This window comes from Bacillus rossius, chromosome 1 (assembly GCF_032445375.1).
Source record: "Bacillus rossius redtenbacheri isolate Brsri chromosome 1, Brsri_v3, whole genome shotgun sequence".
Lineage (NCBI taxonomy): Eukaryota > Metazoa > Arthropoda > Insecta > Phasmatodea > Bacillidae > Bacillus > Bacillus rossius.
The window spans coordinates 32,566,822-32,593,352 of NC_086330.1; the positions used below are offsets into that span (position 1 = coordinate 32,566,822).

The window sequence follows — 26,531 nt, forward strand, 5'->3', positions numbered from 1 at the left end:
CAGCAGATATTTTGTTTTAAATAAATAAAAACCGGCGTAAAGACCTGTACCCCAACATAACGACACCATTGATGTATTTCATGCTGCTTATTTACTAAAATCTGTTAAATTGCAGTAAATTTCAATATCTTGGTTCAAAACAAAAAAAAAATAGCAACTATTTTTAGTTGTTTCTTTTGTTTAGTTTTTTCCTCTAGTTTGTTTACTTTAACTGAAATATTTTAAATTATTTTTTCTTAACACAAGGTTTCCCTGTATCGTTGTCAGCGAAGGCTACGCCATAAGATATTTGGAAATGTTTGTCTCTTTCTGTCTTTAGTGTCTAGTCTTTGACTCTTTTCTTATCAATGTGAAGTTCGACCGTGATATGTTGGCGTGTGGACTGTTTGAGTGTTGTTGACATTATGACGGACAATGTGTTTGAAAGATTGTGACGTTATTCATGAATATTGCCAGTTAGATGTATTCATTTTTTTGAAGTGATGTATTGTGACGAGAACCGTATTTTATGTAGACGCTTGAAACACAGTTCGTCCGTCAATGGCAAGGCGCGGCCATGTTGACGTATAGCAGAAGACTACGGGAATAAAAAATTTTCTGTAATTCGACCGTTCTTAAAAACAGAATGCCGAAATGTGAGAGTTTCACAAAGTACATACCTGCCACATTCGCATGGTTGATGCTGCTCGGAACTACAGCTTTATTCTTTTATTTTCCGTAAGTGATCATTACCTATCCACCCTTCTCCATATAACAATAGTGATATTAAGTGTTTATTTTGCGATTTCCTTCATGTTTAGTGGTGTTACTCGTTCATTTATATTTTATAGTATTTTATTGTGAAAGTTTTTTTTTTCTTAATGTAGCCTATATTACATTATGCTGCTTGTTTGTAAACAGTAAGATTGGCATGTTAGTGTGTCAAGTAATCTGGAAGAGCCACATTATTAGTTGCAATTTTGACACTTTTTTTGAACGATTTAATATTATTTTGCATTTTTATAGTATTAAATTTTATTTTGTGTTATATTATGGATTATTAAATGACCCCAAGGTAATCAATGCCTTTAACCAGAGCAAAGGCCAATGTTAAGAAATTTACCAAAAATGTCAAGCGACGCTAAACATTTGTGCGTCACACATAAATATGGGTAATCCTGAAGGAGAACCTCTTTTCTGTAAATAAAATAATAATAATAAATAATTAAACAATTCCAAAATAGTTCATTTTACTTCCTGTCATGATTTAATTATTTATTTTTGACACTTTACAAGTTTTCAGGGTTTAATGATTCAAAATATCATACAGTCATGAAAACTGTTAGTTAGGTTAAGTTCTAAATTTGAATTACTGTAAAATCATGTGGCTCAAGGTAAAATAGGAAGCATTTATTTTTGTTATGATTATGTTACTTAATGTCGTGAGGATCATGGCTTCAATTCCAACTCTCAGATTTACTGAATTTTATTAGCACCAAGTCATCACATGAATGTTTCTGAGCCCATTATAATGTTGATGGCCTTGTTGCCCTTGGTCATTTTTGATTATTGCATGTTTATGTTACTACATTTGTTTTAAGCAATATTTACACTATAACCATTCCTTATTATGTAGATGTTTTCTTGCATATTTTGTCACCATAAATATGTGAAACATTAACTGCTATTTATTTTATGTATTTATTTCATTGAACCTGTGATTTTGGTGGGTAACATAAGTCTATGAAACATATTATTTATACATGAATCATTTAATGTTTAGGACTAGAAATCCAAAAGCACACTAAAATAAAAGTAAGACATTGATAAATTAAAATACACATTTGCAACAAAATAATATGTACATAACTTTAATAGCTAAGAACTTTTAGAATTTTTTATATTTAGTTTGTACAGACTTGAAAAATGAGTTTTTGGACACACACATTGGTTATAAGTTTGTGCATGCTTAACATTAACAAAACGCATAAAATATAGACTAAAAACAAGTATGATTATTTCATTATACTATGGAAATTGAGCAGGACATAGGATAATGAATTTGCCCCAGTACACAAGGTAAACTATGAGAAGGTAATCTCAAATCATCCTTTCCTGCTACCACCGGGTACCAATACTTACTTTACCAACTTAGTATTTGTTGTTTTGGAAAAAATAATGCATATAGGCCTATTCATTATTAGAACATATTAGCTGTAGTACCCGTCATTGCCCGGGCTGAACACAGGGTGATGTATTGAAAGCAAAATGGATACCACAAAAATATTGACAGTGTTCAAGTATCTATGCATACCATTTTTCATGGTGATCGCTGTTGTGGACATAGAGAAATGATACACAATTGCTGTTTGTGTGTCTATGACATATGATTTGTTTGTTTTTTGAACGGTTTAGAAGTTAATGCGCTGCAGTGCCATCTAGCGGTGTTTTGTCAAAAAAAATGGATAGCATAAAAACATTCTCCATGAAAAAACACTTTGATATCCCAACTTTCTGGTGATCAGTCAAATGGTGTCTTGAGTTTTTTTCATCATACATACAAAAATCCTATTTTATATTTATATATAGATGTTTGACTCATTAGACGTCATTTTCTGTTTTTCCACAAGTGGTGAAGGCATTCAGTTTAACTTCTGAATTCCTATATAGCATATAATTTTATAAATATATGTACAAATTCAACTTAAAAACTTAAGCTGTAGGGTTATCACTAATATATAGATTGAAAACATATGTTTTATGAATTAAAGTGCATCCAAAAACTGGTACATGCCTTTGAATGTGAAGGTATTTTATTGTATTATTTATTGTAAATAATATAGAAAGTATTTCAAGACAGAACAGTCTGGATAATGTTTAATTTAACACAGTTCTGTAACCACCTCATACTTGTTGTTGTTATAAATTGATTTCATTGAAAAAACTATTTGAGACAACTAGATTTAAAAAAAAAAAAAATTAGTCTCCATAATTCTTGATTTTGTGACCTTACAACTTTTTTTATGAACAGCATGTTTCACCAACTTATAATTTTGTAAATAATTTTTGTTACTTTTGACAGTTTTATCTATCTTCTGAAATACTGCAATTTGGTCTCTAAGATTATTGTGTTCTTTAAATTTTGATAGTTAAATATTAGCTTTTGTTCCAGTGGATTTTTATATGTACTTAAAATGTTGTCAAAAAGTCCTTAATTTGTTTTGGCCATAAAGGAGTAAGAACCCTGAATGTGCTTTGGTTTTAATGAAAAATGAAATCATATATGGCGAAAGCTCTCATAATATAGACCTAGTGTTTCTTCCTAGGTGTTAATATAAATCATGTAAATACATAAAGAGTATATATGTCTCTAAAAGTTTTTGAGTAGTTTAAAGAGTCATATAAGAGATTTAGTAATGTTATAGCCATTGTATGTATAGTGCAGACCAGAAGTTTTACGAGCTGGGCTCCAAAGTTCCATGGACGCAAGTTGCTTCGAAGGGATCAGCATAACCAAACAGTACATGGAGCAATATACGGCAGATTTGCCTGGGGCAAAGGGTTTTAACAGTTGGGGAACCAACATTTTTAATTATAAAAATTTTGTGTACTGGTAAATTATCCTTTGATTCTCAGCATGAGAAGGAGACAAAAGGCAATGGATTGCGACATTTAATAGCAGAGCGCAGAATGTTGTCTCATAAATGTAGAGGTTGCTGGTTTATTTTAAAATTAGTGATGATACTGAAATAATATAGCCTTTTTGGATAACAAATTCATAATCTATTTAAAAAGGCATTTTATTCCTCTTGAAAGTAGGCTAACAGACAGGTATCTTGGTTCCGTGGAATACTCGATTTCAGCCATGCCAACATTTGTGTTGTGACTTTTTTATACAATTACTAAATACTGTATATCAGCGATTCCCAATTTTTTTTGGCCAGGGAACCTTGTGATCAACTTTATTTTCGGCGGAACCCCAACTCCTTCATAGAAAGTTGTTTGACAATAATTGTGCCTGATTTTTTTGACATTCGTCCTGACTCACGGAACCCCTGTGACCCTGCCACGGAACCTTAGGGTTCCGCGGAACACCTTCTGGGAACCGCTGCTCTATATTACTATCTCTATCAAACCCATTACAATTACATTGTATACAAAATGGCAATTGCTTGTTTTGTGCAAAAATGCATAATCAGCATTTCAATTATTCAAATTACTGATTTTTAATTGAAATGGGAAGCCTACTAGGTACAAAGTTAGTTGAGTTCTAAAAATTACCAGTCCTGGACGCTAATAATCATCCTGAAAGAAAGCCACTTCATGTGTATTTATGTTCTTTTATTAAACTTTTTATTTTGCTTTCTTTTATTATACTTGCACTCAGCTCTATTGCCTTTACTCAATAATGGTTAACATTTTTTTGAATGCCTATACCACATAAAGGGAAAATGTTACGCGGACTGATACACATCCTGTTACTTCCCGTATCATCCCCCTTACCCCTGATGCCCTTCAACCCTTCACTGACAGCTTGCAAGACTTCTGGCCCATATCACAATTTGTACTGGTACAATTACATATTTTGCAGCGTGTTCAAAGTAACGTGTTTAAAGCCAGTTACACACCAGAGACTAACAAATTAACAAAAAAAAATTAGAAAATGACAGATGACTCCAACCATTCCATTAAATTAAAGTGCTTTTTAGGTGGAGAAAAATTTATTCATATTTGGTTGCAAACATCATGGCCGGACGCTCGGCGAACACTCACCTGTGGTCAAAGTTGGCAGTCATTTACCCATCCCAAAGGTTTTTAATAAAACCCATTTGGAACCATTAATAACCAGACCCTAACGTTTTTTGCATCAGAAATGATTATAAAATTATATGTTTTAATATCTTATTAATTTGTGGATAGGCTACTTCTATGACTGGCCCAACATTCTCGTGACATGATCGGACAAATGAGCTAGTAACAAACAATGAGAAGTGTTGGCCCGATCACACAAAACAGAGCCCAGAGGAAGGAAAGTCTCTGATTGTGTCAGCCAGTGAGCATACTTAAATAGCTTGATCATGTACAGAGCTGCTTTTTCTAGCCAAAGTAGAAACAATGGGGAAAATAACTGTATTTAACAGTAAAATGAGGCTGTCAAGAGGATAGATTAGATACCATTGCAATTTGGTTTGTGAGCAATCTCAAAGTTGAACAAGAAAATTCCAGAAATTTGGTTGTGCAATGTTTATTTTTAACTTTGCATGCCTATCATTTTATTTTCTGTACATAAGTCCTTTCAATAGCAGGTTTTCTCTCTGAGTTAGTTGTGAAAAACAATGTATTATGTCACAATCACAGTGGTCATGAGGTCTTCGTTGCAGATCTGACACCGGGTTCACCACCAACACTGGTTAGGCGGTTCGCTCCCAGGCGTCAGGGAAGGAGATACTCGCGTACTGTTAGGACCTACCTGGTCACTCCGGACATAATGTGACGTGGTTGTAGCCATTTTCCAGCTGATTACTCTCTTGTGACCACCAAGGCTATGCGAAAGCCTCTCTTTTAGCCATGCGAGAAGTCTGAAGGCAGCATGTATCACTGTCTGTTTTCCAAATTGTTCCAGAAAGATAAGTTAAGTTACAAGTAGAATTATTTTGTCTTATTGAGGTCAGGGCAGGAGTGGAATGAGCTGAAGAAAAAGGAGAAAGCTTAAAGTGGCAGGATAGTGAAGTGGGGGAGGACTCCTTGCCACCGGGTGGAAGTCCAATTGTAAGTTACAAGCTTATATAAAAAGTAACACAACAGTTACTTAATGTAATTCAAAACAGCCACATTTGGCAGTTACTTTTTTTTTTGATCATTTTCAAGCAAAATATTAACAAAAAAAACATGGGTTTTTGCCAACACTGTTTGTGTCAGCACTAGCTCTACCCATTCAAAAGTGGTGCATTTTATATAATTTACAGTGACATTAAAATGAATAAATGGTTTAGTTATATCATTTGTGTGATGAATTCAATGAAAGTGTAATTTGATTTTGTTCTGTGTTAGCATTGATTTTTGATCAAGATTTTTGTGGTTTTCATATAACTGTTAAGAGTGAATTTGCTTGTCTGTTTTCAGATGTCGCTACTACGTAGATCGAGGTTTTCTATGGGTTCCAGCTGGCCAGGGGGTAATCACGTTGTTCGTGATAGCAAACTTTACGTTGGCTACGTTCATGGACCCTGGGATAATTCCAAGAGGTATTTTATCAGTGATATAGATTACACCTAATTGTCTGGGGTTTAAAGGTTTTTTGTGCAAATTCATGAAAACTTTTGATAATCTACTGCCTTAAACTAAGACAGACATGTATTGATTATTCATATAGATGTTAGTAAACTTTGCTATCAGATAATTGTATTTTGTTTTAGTATATATTTATGTGGTGAACTCCAAAAGAGAGTTTAAGTTAATTTTAGATTTTCAGGAGAGGTTAAAGATGATCTTAAAATATTTTTTAAAGTATGTTTTAGTGTTTAAATATTTAATTATTTGAAAATATTATATACATTTCAAAATAGAATTAATATAGAGAGTCAAAGTAAAAATTTTCAAACAATCTTTAAATTTGTTATGCCTAATCTGAAGTTTTTAATTGAATCTCATCTTCTGTAACACGGATTTTTACTTTAAAATAACTATGTTTGCACTACACCATGTTTTCTTACTTTGCTCATTATTAAAAATAAATTACTTTCTTGATAAGTGTGTCAAAGCGACTGATTAAAAGGTACAGGAAACCACTGATTATATCTTCTGAGCTGATAAAATAATCAGGCAAAGTTACTAATCTGGCATGGCAGTGGTCCCGAAAGTGCAAAATAAAGATCTTTCACTGTGCCAACAGTAACTGTTTTTTTATTTACTTGTATAGTAATTATTTGTATAGGCTAAAGTCTTGGTTCATGTCTTCCTGGACAAGTTGACTCAATCCTTACCCTCCCCAATCCTGCACTAATCTTTCTATCTATTTGAAACTAGCACAACCTACATCTCCAACAATCAGTTTCACATGTTTATGTCTTTTTCTACCTCTAAAGTTTTACCTCTTTACTAGTCACTCAGTTGCTTCGTTAAACAACCTGGAATGCCTTAAAATATATGTCAACTCTGTCCCTTCATTTCTTCAAATATTGCATAGTGTTACAAGTATATTACAGGTGAGGCCACAAGGCAGCCCAGCAACCAGGCTAGCCAACCAGCTGGTCTGTGGGGTGCGGATTAGCAAGGGCCCCTCGCTACGCCCTCTCCCCTCCTCCCTCTATCTCTTTCCTCAGTGCTTTCTCATTGCACTATCTGCGACTCTGGAGGGTTCGGCACGTTCCCGGAGCCCCGCCTGCGTGAAGTGGCGTAAAAGGACGCCATTTTCTGGGGGAGCTTCAAAGTCGACCTTGATGATGAGACACTTCAGAGGGGTGCGAGCCATTCTAGAAAGGGTATGAGGGGTATAAAAATGGCGACGCCTACCTCCATGGGATGAAGAGAAGAGGGCGAGTGACCCCTTGGTGAGCAAAAGTGGACGATGAGCAACTGGCTTCGTTTGCAAAGACTGGTGCGTCAGGACTATGTTGTATGCGATGGACAAGTGAGTAGTGTGAGGCAGTGTGTTTGAGCAGAGGTACGAGGTAAGAGATAAGCATTAGGGACAGCAACTGTCGAGTTGAGCTCTAGTCAGAAGAGTAAACTGTGGAAAAAATGAGTTATTTGTGGACAGACATTTTAAGTGTGGTAATTTAATTACTAGTGTAAATAGTAGTTAATAAAAATATTGTTTTATTTCATGTTGGCCCGGTTAAGCAACCCAAATAGTAACAAAACACTAATCACTGGAAAGTTTATTTACAATGACTTTGAAATTATGTTGTTAAGTTTTTCCGTTAGCCAACATTGAGGATAAATTATTCTTTCAAGAGATTAGTTTTTTCTACTAGAGGTTTAAATAAAAGATTGTTTGGACAGTCTTTTGTTTTATTATGATTTTTTTTCCAAGTAACACGTGGATCACAATTTACATATGTCCAGATTATTTCCTGCACATTTTCACTGTACACCACAGCATGGCTCATCCTGACTGGCTGATGAGGCAGCGCCTAGCAAAAGTTCTAGTCTATTGCTGTGCAGTTGTGTGCCTACATGCTGGGGTTTCCCAACAAAGCACTAACTTTAGGTGTGAAATTAACTTTCTGGCGACAGAGTGCCACACCAGTGTCTCGCCTGTGTCTTCCTTTCTTTTAAAATCTTCTAGAATATTACTGCCTCGCTAACCTGAAGATGCTTTATGAATGTAAAATGTTATTAGTAGTCATATTAATTTTAACTGAACAAACAAATCAGAGAAAAAATAAAAAAAATACATTCATCTTTATGTAAAATCCAAAATTAATAATTAATATTGAAGCATAATAGAAGAAACATGAGTATGAATTCATTATGAAAATTTAAGAAAACATCAGCAACATTAACACATTCTCAGCCAAATTGTTATTAATAGCAGGGCCAGGAATTATGCTATGTTACAAACTGTTTTTTTTAATTAGTTGGGTCCTCCTTTTTGAACTGGTTTTTCCACATGTAACATTTAGTGTAAGAAGTAGGGAGAGCCCTAATTAATAGATTCAGTATTCAGTTTTAAAATTAAATTAATTAAAATAAAAAAATTTAAAAAAAAATAAAATTATAATTTAGCTGGTTGAAAATTAAGTTAATGTTAAGAACTGTAGTTATTTTTGAGTTAAAGTAGGTGCTAGTTATAGCGTAATAAAGTAGTCTTATTTTTTAAAAAAAGTTTAGGCTAGATTGTAGGTGAAATTTAAGTGTAGTTAAGAAGAAATAAATGTCAGTTATGTTTCCAGTACATGTTGACGAGGAAGATGGTGGCCGATGAACTTAGGAACATGGCTTTCTTGGCAGAAATAAAGAGTAGCCAGGATGAAATGGAAAGTAAACAAGAGGAATTGAAGAATGAAATTAGGGGACTCGAGAGTAGCGAGGAAGAAATGGAGAGTAGCCATGGAAAAATGGAGAGTAGCCAAAAAGATGAAGAATGAAATGGAGTGTAATAATTAACACATAAGAAAGGTGAAGAAATCCATGAAGAGCGAAATTTACCAGATGAAGGAGGACCAAAAAGAAATGAAAAAGGTGCAAAAAGACATGTGAAGTGAACTAATGACTGCTCAAGAAGAAATGAAGAATATTGACGAAACCAGCGTTCAGTTTGAAGGTAAAGTACAGTGTCTGAGGCAGCATTTTGCATAAGTACATCAACTTGGCCGACAGTAGCAAACAGCTAGCTGAACATGAAGATACAATGGCACAATAGCTAACGTGGCCAGGCGCGTAGGAAGCAAATATTTAATGGGGGGGGGGGGGGGGGGGCAAAGGAGAGTATCATTATAATTGGTGGATTTAACAAAGGGGGTGTCCGGGGGCTCTGCCCCGGTAGAAAAAAAATTGTATTCTAAGGAGCAAAATGGTGCTATTTAAGCATCTTTCGTTCATAAAAATAGAATGTACTACTAGCAGAAATTTTAACATTTTTTTATAACAAATTAACGTAAGGCTCGGCATCACAAAACAGTGTTCACTTTTCAGTTTTCGCCTCGTAGAATTCATTTTAAAGGCAATTTGTTGAATTTTCCCACTCGGAGAGTACATAAATTACAAGCACCTTCAAATTTAATTTTTTTTAGCATTTAAAATTTAAAAAAAAAATAATAATTTTTCGTAAAATGCAATTAAACTTTAAAAAAATAATAATTAAAGATGGAAAAAAGCTTTTCGCAATAACACTCATATCATTTTATTCAGGAAAGTCGAAATTTTATAAGGTATTAAAAAATAAAAAAGTCAATATCTTAATTTTTTTTACTGTTAGACTCCCCTTAAGAATAAGTTTAAAATGCGAACCCCACAGAATAGGCGAGTGAAGATGCTTAAAAATAACTGCAAATCTGCTTGATGAATTCTTGTTCAATGATTTGTAGATTCAAAGAAATTTTTTTAATACTCGATGGAATTATCACGAGCGACGAGCGGAAAAAAAATAATGTACTGACATACTAAACTTTAATGTTAAATAGGTATATTACATATGGTTTTCGGGATCATGTAAAAAATTTTCTCAGTCTAAACTGCTCAAAAGTAATACCTGAGTTAAAGGAATCCAACTTTTCTTTAGGATCTTTGTCTTCCGAGGCATTACAGCCTAATGTGCACTGCTTTTTAGGCGGTGGTTGTGATCAACTGCAGGACTGTGCAGAACGGTTGTTGAAGAAAAATTTGATGCTTTTCTGAGTCATTGTACGCCGCAAAAATTAAAATACTGTTATAAATTTTCTCCTTAAACCCTAAATGTTTTTCATCAGTGCCGTTCCGCACTACTCACTCACGGTACTACAGATAAATACGTTTATTATAAACAGTTCTGTAGTACGGCTCACAAAGTTTCTTGGACTTAAAGGCAAGACGTACAGCTTTTGAATGATGACTGATGTGGAAAGCGCTCTGCACGTCAGGTCGTTACCGTTAGATAGAAACAATGCGGGGTGAATGCAAGGGTCTGAAGGTCAAGTAGACAAGGGTGGACCAAAACGGAGCGTAAGCAACGAGCGGAAAAAATACTGATCTTATATCCCACAATAATATTTCCGCTATCAGCACTGTGAAACGTGAATATTTAGAATAAAACAAGAACAGTTGCCTTATTTATTGTGCCTGTACACTTATCGAAAAGTCTTAATTTATTTTAAGAATAAAGTAACGCCCAGACAAGAAAATCCCACAAAACCACTTAGCATTGCAATGAAGACAATGCCTCTTGTTCATCTGATGCAATGGCCGGGCAAAACCATCACTTTGCCCGGCCATGAAATGTTATGGCCGGGCAGTCGCCTGGGTCGCCCCCCCCCCCCCCCCCCGGTTCCTACGCGCCTGAACGTAGCTCTAACGGGCAACCAAACTGTGTGTATAAGCTGTAACTGAGGAGTGACAGCTGCTGCAAACCTGTAGTGTGTGTCTGGAGAAGTCGAGGGAAGGTCCTGTCAACGGCCACCCAAAATTCAAGCTACCTACCTTCGTTGGTCAGTCTTCATGGACGGTATTCAGGCGACAGTTCGAGGCAGGTGTGGAGGTGAATGGTTGGAGCAAGGAAGAGAAGGCTACTGCACTTGTCCTGGCCCTGCGAAGACCCCCGCTCGAGCTGCTTCAGACCATAACAGTCCTGGACCAGAAGGACTATGCTGTATTAGTAGAAGCTCGTGAGCTAAGGTATGGTGACAGACACATGGGCGACTGCATTGTAGACATATCAACAGCGATCCTCAGAATCCCTTCAGGAGTTTTGAGGCTGACATTGAGGGGCTTGTGCACCTTGCCTATCAAGAAGCTCCCGCAGAGTTCTGACAGCAGCTGTCAGGCTAGCTACTAGTGCATTTACAGGTGGACTCTGGAATGCAGTGATTCAGCAAACTCTTAGTTTGGCCTGCCACAAGAATATCTGCAGTGCTCTTGTTCACACCTTGGAAAGTGCCTACTTTGCTTCAAGAAACATGAGCATCAGGGCTAGGCGAACTGTGATAGAACCTTACCACAATGTGAATGCCAGCTCAGAACTAATGGAGGAAATATCCTCAGGGCATTAATGAAGCTGTTGAATGGTTCACAGCTTCGGAGGCCTGGGTTCGCCCACGTTGCTTCAAATGTCAAAAATAAAAAAAACTTATATATCCAGCGTAACAGCCTGAATTGTGGGCAGAAGGGCAATACTGTGATAACAAGAGTACATGGGAAAAGAGTCTACCAGTTCGAAGGACAAGAGGTAGCTCACTATGTTTCGCATGCTGAGAATGGGGCCATGTCAAGCACGATTTCCCAAATCATGGGAGGAAACCGAAGAAAAAAAGACAGCAGTGTGATAATGTGGTTAAGGAGGACAATTTGCTGGTTCAAGGAGCAGGAAGTTGCCCATAGTGCTTTGCCCGCCAGGGACTAAGGCATATTCAGTGTATGTGCCTAAAACTGGAACATAGCTGGTGGGACTGCATGGTGTAAAAGTAGAGGCCACGGCAACAAATACAGAAGGACGAGGTTCAGAATAATCTCGGAGCAGACCTATGGCCCCTAAGAGTTGGAGGATGGCCGCGATGTTACATATGCCAAGAAGTGAGCCATATCCAGTACTGTTGCCAGATGCGTAGGATGGATCGCAGCATCGACAACAGCAGCCAATTGTTACCTATTTGGGACGAACAGGTTTAAGTACGTACATGGTTTACCACCTACATGAAGTGGCATGTAACTAGATGCCATTGTTCTGAGAGCTTAGGATGTCTGGTCAACCCTGATGATGCAACACTTCAAAGGAGTGCGACACCATTCTACAAGGGGGCTGAGGGGTATAAAAACGGTGACGTCCGTCTCCGAGAAGTGAAGTGAAGAGGGTGAGCAAGAGCTGACAAGTAACAGGCTTTGAAAACTGGTGCGTCGGGACTGTGATGTGTTAGGCGGACGAGTGAATAGTGCGAGGCAGTGTGTTGGGACCGAGGTGCGGTAAGAGACAAGCAGTAAGGAGAGCCACTGTCGAATCAACCTCCAGTGGTGAGAATAAACTGTAAACTAAATGAAAAAGTGGCTTGTGGACAGACATTTTAAGTGTTATAATTGAATTAATAGTATAAATAGTAGTTAAATAAAACTGTATTTGGTTAGTCAGGCTATGAAAATTTTTTTCCCTGTAACAAAAACTTAATGTGTCAGAAATCATATCGTGTTAAATGGTAAACTTATATTTTACAGACTGTAAGTGAATTTGAACTAAATTAAGTTGTTAAATTTAATTGTTCAATAAATTTAGAAAAATTCAAGGTCTTATAGAAAACTTTTATGATTTTTATAATATTTATTTCAAAAGCCTAGAGGAGGTACATTTTGTCATTATCAAGTGAGTCATGTTAGGCATGGAATAAGTTATCTTTTCTGCAATACATAGGAACTGCTTATCAGCAGATTGTCGGTGAGTTATCTCTTGTACATTGTTAAAATTGCTAAGTCACAAGATTAAAGCTTATATTATTATAATAGAAAAAAATTAATTTCACTGATTCTTCACCATAACCATTTGTTGAATGTATCTTCTGTGCTTGCATGGATGGATAGTGTGTCAAATATTAATTTTAAAAACTAAATAACCATTAATAGTAAACATCATTACATCATGTCAAAAATTTAAACCAAAATAATACCTTGTTTTGGAGCAACCAACGTGAAAAAATAATACAAATGAGTCCAAATATGGTTGTTGTCTTAATCTGGTCTTGCCAGAATGTCAGCTTCAAGGGTTGTCAAAACTTTTTGCCTAATTAGCCATTCTCTGGTTGCTAACTGACCTAGTTGTCTTTCTCCTGACAAGCCATTATTTGACTTTGGCTCCTTTCTGGCAGTTCTTTGTAGCATAACCAGCCGTTAGTTGTGTCCTAACAACAATGTTCCATATCCTAACTAGCAGTTCTCTTGTCATCTGTTCTCTCTCCTTTCTAGTAGATGTCTCTCCTAGCTAGCATTTTCCTTTCTCTCCTAACTAGCCATTATTATTTACCTAAACAGCAGTTCTGTGTTCTAACTAGCCGTTCTCTGTCTAAGTGTTAAGTATTTAAGTAACCTACACAACAAAGAAAATGTTTTTGATAGCTTGAATGGACTAGATCGTCGTGATGTTTAGGCATTGTCCACAGAATGGGTTTTGGTATCCATGCACTTGTAGTCTCGATTACAACGTCAACGCAGGTGCTGTAAGGATGTGTCTTGTTTGGTCGCCAGCTTCCCCCGAAGAGGACAGGGAGGATGACTTCCGTGCTCCTCTGTACAAGAACGTGGAAATAAACGGCATCACGGTGCGCATGAAGTGGTGCGTCACATGCCAGTTCTACCGGCCGCCCCGCTGTTCACACTGCAGCGTCTGCAACGTCTGCATCGAGGTGAGCATAGAGAGGCACAGCAGCTTTTCATTCGAGTCCGTTCCCAGAGGTTGAGCAACGAATTTAATCAGCAATGCGTTTTAGTGAAAACTTTAAAATTTGCATTTTACTTTTGAAATAGTTTAGTATAAAGTATGTCCATTAAAAACTGAAAATGTTAATTTTTTTTTTCACATTTTTTTTGTAATGAGATTTTATTGTAGTTATTCCGAAGACCATAATATTTTAATGCAAGCCAGCATATAGTCAATAAGAAGTCAAGCTCTTATTTTCAAATCTTCAGGTTCATAGTGCTGTGCTTGCTTAATGCTTGCCCAGGAAATGTTATCTCAAATACAAAATGTCACTGCCGTACGACTGAGTCTGTGTGGTACATGGCAATTATTTAATATCTGCATATTTCATGAACTTAGTGTCAGGGCACTGTATCTACAAAATATTAGGATTTAATTACAGCAAAGAAAAAAATTCTGTCTATGATAATTAATCATTGCAGTTTACATACGTGAGTTATATTTTAAACCCAATGAAGCCCTCTTCAAAGACTAAATAATCATGAACAACTTCTTTAATAAGTTAAAAATTTACTGTAAATATTGAAAAATTTATAATTTTGTGGATATGTTTCTTTGGTGCCAAACCCTCAAATCTATATCTAGTTCGCTAAATTTTTCAGCTCCCTCCTCTCATCATTGGGATGTGCAAGTTGCTATGCCCCTTTGTCACTTATAGGTTATAGATGATGCTAATTTGATGGGGTGGAATATAAAACTTAATCTTATCTATCAAGAACATGTTTGATTACAGCTGTATTAGTCAAAATACATGTAGAAAAGTTATTCAATTTATCACCTTACCTTTAAGTTCTTGTACAATAATTTAGAAAATTAACAAATAAAGTATTTGATTGTGAAAGGATGTAATAAATGAAGTAATTAAAAATCATTTTTAGCTTGAATGTGTGCTGAATCACAATCATAAAATTTAAATTGTACAATTTAGTTTTAAATTTAATTAACTTGGCTTAACTACCATCATGATAAACTGATTTAGTGAACGTGAGCATAATTCATTAAGTACATTTTGGTTTCATTTTGCTCCAAAATAACTTAATAAGAATTGTCATTTAGAGGGTAGGTAAGCTATCCATATCTGGGAGAAGTAAATTATAAGAAAATTAAGTACATGTTCTTTTATTTTCTGACTACAATTCACATCCGATGATTAAAATTTGACTGTATTTGTACGTAGCAATGGTGCTCATACAAATTCAAATGTATTTATGAAGTTGCCCAAGTGGTTTAGTTTTTAATGTTGGTTTAGGCCCCAACTGAAAATGCTGAGATCATGTTATATGAAGTGAAATGGTTTATTTAAAGTGTTTCTTGTAAGGTTGTTTACTTCAATAGAAAGGGCTGTGGAATCGTGTTTTCCCAGACTTTCGACCACCACTGTCCGTGGGTGAACAACTGCATAGGACGCAGGAACTACAGGTTCTTCTTCATGTTCCTCATATCGCTCAGCGTCCACATCACCAGCATATTCGGGCTGTGCGTGTACTTTGTCTACAAGCACACAGAAAACCTCAAGGATGTTCCCACGATTGTTGCGTATCCTTTTGTGCCTCTAGTATTGGCAAGAAGTACTTACGTGTGTACTGTTAAGCCGTAATTGTATGATTACGATGTACCTACAACTCTTCCAGGTATGTCTTTCTCTCATGCACTCTAGTTGTAGCCAGGAATGTTTCCAGTAAAGTTTCTCTTAGGTGATAGCATCAGCAAAATGTGATCCAGCCAAAAGTATGAACAGTAACCAACAACAAATAATACAGTAGAGCCTGCTATTACGAACCACGCTCATCCATACATCCGGGCAATCTGGATGGGGTTTAAAAAAAATGTTTTGTTAGCACTACAACCGTTTTTAGGTTTAAAACATAGGACTGCATATACAGTAGTATTAAATCTAAAATTACACTGTAAAAAATAGTATTTATGATAAAAAAAATTTTTTATAGTTTTACCCATTAAAAAAATTTGTATAACGTGCTTTTTAAGGCAAATTCCATTTAATCCGGACAAGGTCTGGTCCAAACTATTCCGGATTAGCTGGACTCTCTGTATGTGTTCCTTTTTTAACCATTGCCTGCCTATGTGGGTATGTTATGTAACAAAATTGTAAAACTTTCAACCAACAAACCTTGTAAAAATATCCCAAGTTGCAAGTAATAGTGAATAGTTTTGACAATTATTGACAAATGGAATGCGTACTGGTATTCAGATTATCATTGTTTTGAGAAATCAGATATTTACAACAATAACCAGAGCACTGGTGGGAAACACAAACTCGCCAAGATGCCATCTGGAGTACATTTTTTCATAGAAAAAGCCATGTCTGGAACTATTTTACGCACATGTATTAATGTGCACAGCTGCCATTTTTTTTTAATGTGTCCATAATACACAAAAACATTGCATACTAAACTATCATTGACAGAGAAGGTGGTTTTATGTAAAAATGTTTTTCTGGTTTGGATGTAATCTTCTTCGAATCCTCTTTTAAATCAAGTTTAAAATAAAAACTTAAGATATTTAAGAATATAAAATATTTTTTGCATCAACATTCAATTAATAGTGTGGAGACGGTCCGCTTAAATCGTTTGGGAATTCTCTCAGAAAAGGTTTTGCTCTCTAACATAAACAGTTTGGAATGTTCCTTGGAGTAGTAGATCTATTTTCAAGCATGTTTGATTTTACTTATTATGTATTGAAAAAACACCCCATTATTTAAAAAAAAAATTGTAAGAGAATTTTATTTTAGGTTATATAAAAATCCTGACATTGGTTGACCAGGTATTTGTAGACACCACGAGTTAATTAATTATTAAAAAAAGGTTTGTAAGTAACTGAAAATAAAATAAAATAAAAAATTCCTTAGATTTTCCTGTGAACGATATATCGCTGCAATGCAATTTTCCTTAACAGTCTTGCAGAATGGTGATAATTGCAATAATAGTGCTGCTGTTCATTCCCATCTGTGGCCTGACTGGGTTCCACATAGTGCTAGTGTCACGGGGCAGGACGACAAACGAGCAGGTGACCGGCAAGTTCAAAGGAGGCTACAACCCGTTTTCTCGTGGTTGTCCTCGCAACTGTTGCTACATCTTGTGTGGACCACAGTATCCCAGGTGAGCACAGTCGTGTTTGTGTTGCTTGTGTGGTTTCGGGCAGGCATATCACGAAACTGTAAAAGAGTTACAATGCACCAATGATGTATATTACTTATTTTTTTCAGCACAATGCAACATTTAAGATCAGGTATATAGAAAGTAATAAATTAGATCATACAAGCTCTTTTGTTTTGAGCATGCAAGGAGGCTTACAAACAATATTTTTATCCTTTGGTAAATTGAGTATGTATAATAATTTAGTCTTGAACATAGCTCTTAATATAAGTTACTTTCGCAGACAACAGTGTATTGTATACTGTATGATTTTCTTTCCAAAGTTTCAAATTAAATGGATAAAGTGCATTAGAAAGAGAGGCTTGAAATTTCTAAACCACTGACACACGGAATGATGAATCAGTGGACCAAGAACATCTTTTGTTAACCTGTTTGAAGATGGTTGTTATTGGTGGCAAGAATGATTGTTTCACTGTAACATTAAAATTAGGATTGGGCCAATCAAATCCTCAAATACCATCAGCTTCTAAGAATTTTAAACATTTGATATTCCAGAAAAAAATTTAAAGAAAAATATTTGAAAAAGGTCAATTAAAAGTTAGAAAATTATCATGTTTGTCAGGAAACGCAACCCTGAAAAGTTACAGGCATGAACAGAACCACGCAAATTTGTATTTTGTATATCAAGGCACTACTCCATTGGCTGGAAGGAAGTGTGATCTGAGCAGTGTGACTTTCAAACACTCTGTGGGAAGCAGATGCCAAGCCAGAAGTACATATTTAGAGTTAGGCATACATAGTAGCAATGGTGTACCGTGAGGCAAAACAGTGAAGCAGGAACATAGCACATTTAAGGCTAAGATCCTCAGTTTTGCAGCCTCCAAGAAAATTATTTCTCCCATGAATATCGTAGTAGATAAAAAATACATACTAGACAGAATTGTAAATAAAACTTTGAATTTTGTAAATATGACGATAAATTTTTTTTCAAAAAATGCAATCTTATTTAATTTTAATTTTGAAATTTTCAAAACTAAATATTAGGTATATATTTAAACGGTACACGGCTGTTACTTTGCACACAACTTAAAGAAGGTACAATGAACAATTCTGTCTAGTAATTTTTTTAATACAACGTACAGAATTTAAATAATCTGTGTATTAAATACTGTGATTTAACTGTCACTTGCCGCTGATGAAAGGAACGAGTTCAACAGTTTGCCGCTAGAGCTCCGATTAGTTTCGAGTTTACTCTCTAGATGGCTCTAATATCGCAGGAGTTCAGGCGGGAATATTATCGCTTCGAAACGGTCAAAACACAACACTAGTATCAGCAATAGTAATCAATGAATTGAAAACCGTCTCACGTTGTCGACAATTTCTATAGATATATTTGTCAGCTTTTCAGTGATGTAAATTATTGTTAATATGCTTCACTTGTCGTGACAAATTTATTCATAGAATATTTTTTATTTAAAATCATCTAACTACAATTACTGAATTGTTTTAGTAGATAGAGATTTATTATAATAGTTGGGCGTCTTAAAAAAGAACTTATTTTGGAAATACTAAAGTGCTAAATATGATTATAATATCTAACCTGTTTCGTTTACGGGCATCTACGTGAACGTCGCACATTACATTTTATTACAACATTATTTCACATATTATCTTAGTGACTTCATTATGTATTTTGATATGACTCTTTACCTTAACACATGAATGAATCTTGCAATCACGGTGTATTACAATAATAGCAAAATGGTTTCATATAATAATATGGTGTATGACAATAATAGCAAAATGGTTTCATATAATAATATAACTTCCAAAATCAATTTAAATTATTAAATTATTATTTATACTTCTATTCAAGAATCGTACATTCAAGACAAATAAATAAAGTTTAAGATTTTATTAGAATATTTCAATTATTGTAAAAAAAATTTATTTGCAAAATGACAATGATTTTCTATAAATTTATTTAATTATATTTCTTTAGTTATATTTATTTAATTGTGTTTCTTTAATTATATTTGTACCTCGACTTTAGCTCTGGTAGAATGGGCTATACCTCTGGGTGTAATGTACATAAATGAGTTATGATCAAAATATTAATAGTTACTATTGCAACTCTATAGAGATGTTTAAAAAAAAATAGTAACTGAAGGACCAGCCGGCTATGGCAACTTCCTCCCGTAATGATTTAGTTATGTATATAACGATACAAAAATAAGGGCCAATCTCTCGAAGCTGTCGTTGAACAATGGTTAACTAAAAGTCGTTTAAAATTACCTTTGGTTTTTAACAATAGATTTTTCACTACCCAAGCATTTATTGTATCACTAACCTTGAGCAGTTAAACATTTTCGTTAGTTACACAAGTTCGTTAGAAACACAATTACAAAGCAGTGGCGATTCTTTTTTTTCTTTTTTTTTTCTTCTGGGGTCATGTAAAATTATGTTTGTAAACAAATATTGGCCAGAAAGAATGATATATTTTCCAATTTAACCTCCGCTACATTATTTGCAACTATAAATGATCAAAGAAACATAAGTTCCAAGTGCGCGCACACACGCACGCATATGTATACATGTAAATACTTTTGAACAAGTGAAATGAGGAGTTTTAGCAAATAAACATTCAGGTAATTTTCCAAAATACAATTTTAAAGACCTTTATATTGTGTTCTTACATTTTCAGTTAGATTTATTTAAATTATTTGGCAAATATTACAATCTAAAAACTTTTGTAAGTATGTCCAGTAATTTTTTTAGGTAATTTTATTTGTGTTACAAGAAACCGAAGACCTTGCTGAAGTAAAATTATTATGTATATAAAATGTGTTTAAATGGGTGTGTTATACTTAGATGAAATTGATCTAGAATTATATGAAATAAAATTCTATTGTTTTACCAGCCTTTGAGCTTTCTAGCTTACGTGAAATTGTTATAATTAAACTTTATTGACTAAGTTTTGAATTGCTCGAATATGCAAAAAGTAATTCACTCGCTCACACACTGGCCTATAAAAATTCCAACCCACTACCAAAAGGGCTGGAAACTTGAAATTTGGGTCGCAGCCTCAATGAGTAAATTCGGAAAAGTACCAATTTTTATTTTCTAATTACTAAAAAAATAAAATTAAGAAATAGGGACGCACCTTTAAAATCGGTTTATACCTTCTTTCGGAAGAACGTTGTTGCAGAAATTATTGTTTACTTCTCATGCTTGTACAAATTGAACAGTACTGTAAATGTATTTGATGACATAAGCAGCAGTAAGTTATTAGCTGATATTGAATACAAACAATTTTTTTCGTGACTACAAAAAATAAGGTTCTCTGCTTGGCGAGTGATTAAATTATACTAATGTTAAAAAGATGTTATCGGGAAAAAATAAATGAAGTTATTTTATACCATTGATTCACTACCCATAAAATCAAACTGCAAAGTCTTTGCAACTGGTATCTCACACAAGAAATATAAAACATATTCGTGCTTCATTTTGTATAAAAATAAAACACATTTCATATAATATCGGGAGACTGCCTTGAAAATCGTGCCTATCACCAACATGGCAAATCAGACTCATAGTCATGTTTACGATGGCAAGACAGCTAGCAAACCAGTTCAGTTTATATGCAGCTTAACTGAAAAATTTATTCAATATTTTCGGGGTAGTTTTACGCTCAAAATTAATACAAAACCAAATCAGCAATCCTTGTATGCTCATTTATAATACTACAAAAAATCTTCCATTTCCTTCGAATTGTATTGAGCACTAAAATATTGATTTACTTTTGGCCCAGGTTTTATTTGACGATACTCTGTAGAGTTTCGCTTGTTTGCATTGTTTATTTATCAGGTTTAATTCATGGCCAAATTAATTGAAGTGTAACACAAATTATTTATATATGTGTGTCTGGTTAGGAATCAGTATGATGTACTAGAAAAAATATGTCCTATCAGTGTAATGTATGGTTGTACCCTTACAAGCGTTGAATATTTATGAAACATTTTATTTCTTTGATATTTAAAGCCGTAGACTTGTACATATTTTATTTATTTCATTTAGACAACAACATGCGTCCGTGTTTTCTACATGGCACGCTCTGTAATATTTTGAATGTTATAGTAAATTTGGTTTTTTAAAATCTGTGATTTATGTGCAGTAGACTAATATGTAATTTTTTATAATTTATTTTCACATTTTTAATGATCCATTTGCTAATAGTATATACACTTCTCCATTAATTATAATAAACACATATTCCATTATTGGAATTCTTTCAGAATGGATATCACAAGACTACAAAAACTATTCTCCTGCCAAATACCAGTAAAGAAAATTATCGCCAGAGAGCAATTACGTCTTATATCTAGGGAAACCTGAATTTCGCGAATACATTTCGTGTCAAGGTATTTTACAAAACACTGTAGATTTTTCTTGTAATTATTGGCTGTGGTCGGTGAAGGCTGTTTTCCCGCACTTGACGGGGCCAATGAGGACGTAGTTACCGTACTGCTTCACGCCCGCAATTCGCCAAACCTCTAAGAAAAAAGCTCCCTCCGAAATATTCTTATACAACCTATGACGTGTAGCCTACTCCTTAGATATTTTACTTCCAACACGTTTGATTGCGTAGAGAAGGTGATTCTTCGAGTATGTGGCCCTTTCAGAATTAAATTATTATTATTAGTTACAACTGATGTTTATTTCGAGCCTCTTTGACTTCCAGTTCATACATAAAAGACGAACTACCAGTGATGCTTGACGTCACCAGTAGGGATAGCGTGAAGGAGCTCCTCATTTCGCCAGACGCGACTGGCATACACACGTATTTATATTGCAATAATAAATTACTAAATGATAGCTTATTTTTCGAAAATATGATTATGTTTTTTTACAAGAAGTACGAATGCCAGGACATTTACAAATAACATCGTTTTTAAACATCACATATAAAAAAAAGGAAGTGTAATCAAAAGCCATAAGCTGCAGGTCAGCTAAAAACGGAAACCAAACATTTTTCTAGCTCTAGCCTCATGTATACATGCTTAAAAACATAATACATTTAAAACACTAAAATTAATGCAATAACCTGCAATATTTTGAAGACATATATTCAACTACAAAATATTCTCCGATAGTATAAAAAGTTCACCTGTATATATAGTTGCAAAGAATAATACAGTCCTAATGAGATATCAAATATAGCAAATAATACCGCTTTGCAACATAACGTCATGCTATTAGATGGTCAACGTTCAACTGTTTGTGTAATACACATACGCACACACCTGTGACAAAATGTGTAAAGAAATAAAATTTGTAGGAGCGCAAAACCTTTGTAGTACACAGTTAATTTTTTTTTTTTTTTTACGGGGGCAGGAAAACTACATTACTGGCCAACTTATTTGAATGTAGCGGTTAGCTGTGAACGAGCGTTCTGGGAAAAGAGACCAAATCTTGATAGTTTTGGCCACATAATCACCGCAGCAAAACATACAATTTGTATATCGTATATGTGTAGTGCACCAAATTAATATTTATTATAATTACCTTGGGTTGCACTCTGTAACGTACGGGTTTCTAACTGAAATGTACCAAAAATAGTAATATTTATTCTCTTGTGCTTTGTTGAGGATCGAGTAGTCTTTGGTGGGTGTATGGGAATGGGACAGAGAGGCAAAGGGATTGGAAATCTAAATGCTCGCCGAGGAAGAGTACACCCTTCCCCCACCCCCCTATTCCAGAACGGTCGTAAACATGACACCCCGCTGGGCGATAAGAATTCTGAGAACAGCGTCCTCTTGCCCACCCCCCTCCTTTTTCCGCGCGTCGCTACATCGTTCAACAGTACTGCTAATGCGCTCTGTTGAGGACAAAGATAACTACGCGTGTCTTTGCCCGCTCGCGAGAAACTCAGGATCTTAGCCTTAACAAGGGCGCCTTCACAACAGATGTGTACCTAACAGGAACATCTTCAATCTTCATAAATGATATTGTCATTCTACAGAGTGTGCTGTACACCAGACTGCTGATTGCTACTGCTAATGGCTAACTGTAAACAGGGTTGCATTTCCAATATTTCCATATATAGACCAGGGTCTATAATTTTTGAAACAAAAAAAAATAATAGTAGGATGAAACCAATTGGAAAAGGAAGAGAATATAACAAAAATGAAAGTAAAAATAATTTACGGGCGATCTGAGGTCGGGAAGTGGAAGGGGGTGAGTTTTTAAGGGTAAAAAATTGTTTATCTCGATTTCCGGCAAAACTGCAAGCCCTATAGAAAAAAGTTAAATAGCAAAGTTTTAGGTAATAAAAAATCTACAACTTTTGTATTTACACGTTTTTCACATAACCTCAAAATTTATGTGAAAAATTCAAATATCCAAGTTTTTATTTTTTTTTTATTTTTATCTTTTACAAAAAAATATATATTTTTTTTTCCACAGAATTTGGGGAAAACCTACCTACCTTTTTATGTCCCAAACACACTGTAAATTTTTTGATTTAAAAGATTTATTTTTTCACCTTATTTTGACTTAATATCGAAAAGCACCCTAATTTTCAATTGAAAATTCTCACGTCAAAACATCAGCTTTTTTAAAAAAGTCGGTGGGCTTTTTATTTGTTGAAATCTCTACTTTCTGATGGTGTAAAAAAATATATACATAACTATGGTAAATGTTCTCAGAAAATGCGTTGTGCATGTCGTCGACGGTGGATTTTTACTGCATCAAAGTAATTTGGCAGAAAAATTAAACGGTGGAAGAGATCATGAATAAATATTTGCGCTACGTAGAAAAACATTATGCAGCAAGCAGCTATATCGTTTTTGATGGGTACCCCGAAATTAAAAAATCAGTTACTGTGACAACACTACCAGCAGCTAATTCAACTAAAAAAAGAGAATGTATTCGTAGAAAAACCTCAGACAATATTCCAGAGTTCAAATATCAAAACCATATAAAAATACCATTTTTGCAAGAAATTTTTTTATTTAACTAGAAAAACAAGGAAAAAATAATAAAATCTTTAATGAAAAGAATACAGTCACAAGGATTTTCCTGTAACCAAGCAGAAGAAGATGCTGATGCTGACATAATTAAGACCTCGATAGAAATTGCCAGAGATACTAATAACACTGTCATTGTTGTGGATATTGATCATTTGGTCCCTTTGAATCAATTAAATTCAAATATTCATGACATTTATTTTCTCAAGCCAGGTTCTTGAAATGTAAAGATCTATTTTTCACGTCTAATAGTTTCAAATATGAATCCTTCAAAAATATTGTTGCATTTCTGCATTGAATTTAATAAATAAAAATTTTTACTGAAAAATAAATTGCAGCAGTCACATTTTTTTAGATGAAATCCCCTTTAAATCCTATCTTTAATATTTATAACTATTTTCACATGTTTTTTTTCAATCTTTATGTTTTATGGATTTTTAATTTTTTTTTATCAATTTAAAATGGAATCTTACGTTTTTCGAGTAATTTAATTGTAAATTTTAATAGATAGCTCAATATTGTACATGATGATTTTTAAAAAAAATTCGGATTCGAGTATTTCTTTTTTTTTTCTGAAAACATTTACCATGGTAATGTATATATTTTTTTACACCATCAGAAAGTAGGGATTTCAACAACCAAATAGCCCACCGACTTTTTTAAAAAGCTGATATTTTGACGTGAGAATTTTTGATTGAAAATGAGGGTGCTTTTTCGATATTAGTCAAAATAAGGTGAAAAAATAAATATTTTAAATCAAAAAATTTACTGTGTGTTTGGGACGTAAAAAGGTAGGTAGGTTTCCCCCAAATTTTGTGGAGAAAAAAATATTTTTTTTCTGTAAAAGATAAAAATAAAAAACCAAAAACTTGGTTATTTGAATTTTTCACATAAATTTTGAGGTTATGTGAAAAACATGTTAATACAAACATGTAGATGTTTTTATTACCTAAAACTTTGCTATTTAACTTTATTCCATAGGATTTGTAATTTTGCCTGAAATCGAGATAAACCTTTTTTTACCCTTAAATACTCACTCCCTTCCACTTACCGACCTCAGATTGCCGGTAAATTATTTTTCCTTTCATTTCTGTTATATTCTCTAATCTCTTCCTTTTTCAATTGGTTTCATCCTACTATTATTATTATTATTTTCACTCTTTACCATTTTCAAAGGCTTCAGCCCTGGTCTAATATATGTCAACAAAAATAGTTTTTTTGGTGTTCCTCACTACCCATTAAATTTATGTGGGCAATTTCCAACAAGTTGACAAGGACTACTTTATTTATCACGGCAGGAACTATTAGGGGCCCTGTCTACCTGGGCACACATACGTTGTGCAGTGCTTCAGAAAAAACAACCCAAGTTGAAAACTGCTCAAGATAGCAGACTAGTGTCTGTTTACAAATAGCATTTAAGAATATGCTGAGGGAAGATGAGTAGTTCTGTTACTGTATTTTGTTTTTAAGCTGTATTTTTTAGAAGATTAATTATGGCTAAAATGCATGTTTTCACGATAATGTTCAAGCATAAAACACTTGGTACAGATTCTTGAAAACACCCAAGGGACTTGCATTACACCTTTATTCTTCATTTCTCTACCTTACAATGTTATGGTTACCACTCAAATATCATAGTTGCCTGATGCACTATGAGGAGACTGACCTGTCCACAATCTTGCTCTTAGGAACGATATTGTGGTCGAAGCACCAGCGAACGTTGCACATATCGTCTCACCTCTCAATTCACAAACACACCCATTACAAGGTGGACCTCTAAAGAAATGTTTTTATCTACCAACAGACACAATGCTTTTGAGATTATTTGTGACAAGAAGAAATTGTTTGTATCCTAAACAAGTTAATAATTTTTATTTAAAAAAAAAAAGTTAATGGTTTGAATGTTTTGTGAGAATTTTTAATTCTGTATTTTTGCTCATATATATTGTTTTATTCGTGGCTCTTGAGCTCTAGATTAGGATTTCAGGCACTCTTAAGAATGAAATTCGAGATTTGGATTTGCGAAAAAGTGTGTTCAACAAATCACTGATTGAAATCAATTACTACGAGAAACTATAGTTGTATCTGTTTCTGGTTTCATTAATTACAGTTGAGTCTCGATTAACCGAATTAATGCAGACAGTGACAACCTTGGATAAGCAAAATCTTGAATAGTGTGAAATTCATAATAAAAAAATCATCTTGTTTCAGTTGGCTTAGTGACAACATTTTTCCAGGTGATGTTTTTCCAGCTTTTCTTCTGTGCAGATTCTTTCATGTCAGGCCATGATTTTCCCAACTAGTAAATGGCTTCTTTGA

The 26,531-nt window shown here is 34.4% G+C and overlaps 1 protein-coding gene across 4 annotated transcripts in view; it reads left to right on the forward strand.

Moving 5' to 3' along the window:
* The first annotated feature begins 216 nt into the window (after positions 1-216).
* Positions 217-26,531, forward strand: part of LOC134534067 (palmitoyltransferase ZDHHC8) — a 58,508-nt gene continuing 32,193 nt past the window's right edge. For 2 of the 4 annotated variants that reach the window (XM_063372068.1, XM_063372097.1), the window contains exons 1-5: positions 217-717; positions 6,103-6,224; positions 13,840-13,997; positions 15,435-15,607; positions 16,993-17,187. In XM_063372068.1, coding sequence (XP_063228138.1) covers positions 626-717; positions 6,103-6,224; positions 13,840-13,997; positions 15,435-15,607; positions 16,993-17,187 — 740 coding nt within the window. In that variant the 5' untranslated portion in view covers positions 217-625. The remainder of the gene's footprint in view (positions 718-6,102; positions 6,225-13,839; positions 13,998-15,434; positions 15,608-16,992; positions 17,188-26,531) is intronic. The other 2 variants (XM_063372087.1, XM_063372078.1) reach the window with 2 other exon arrangements.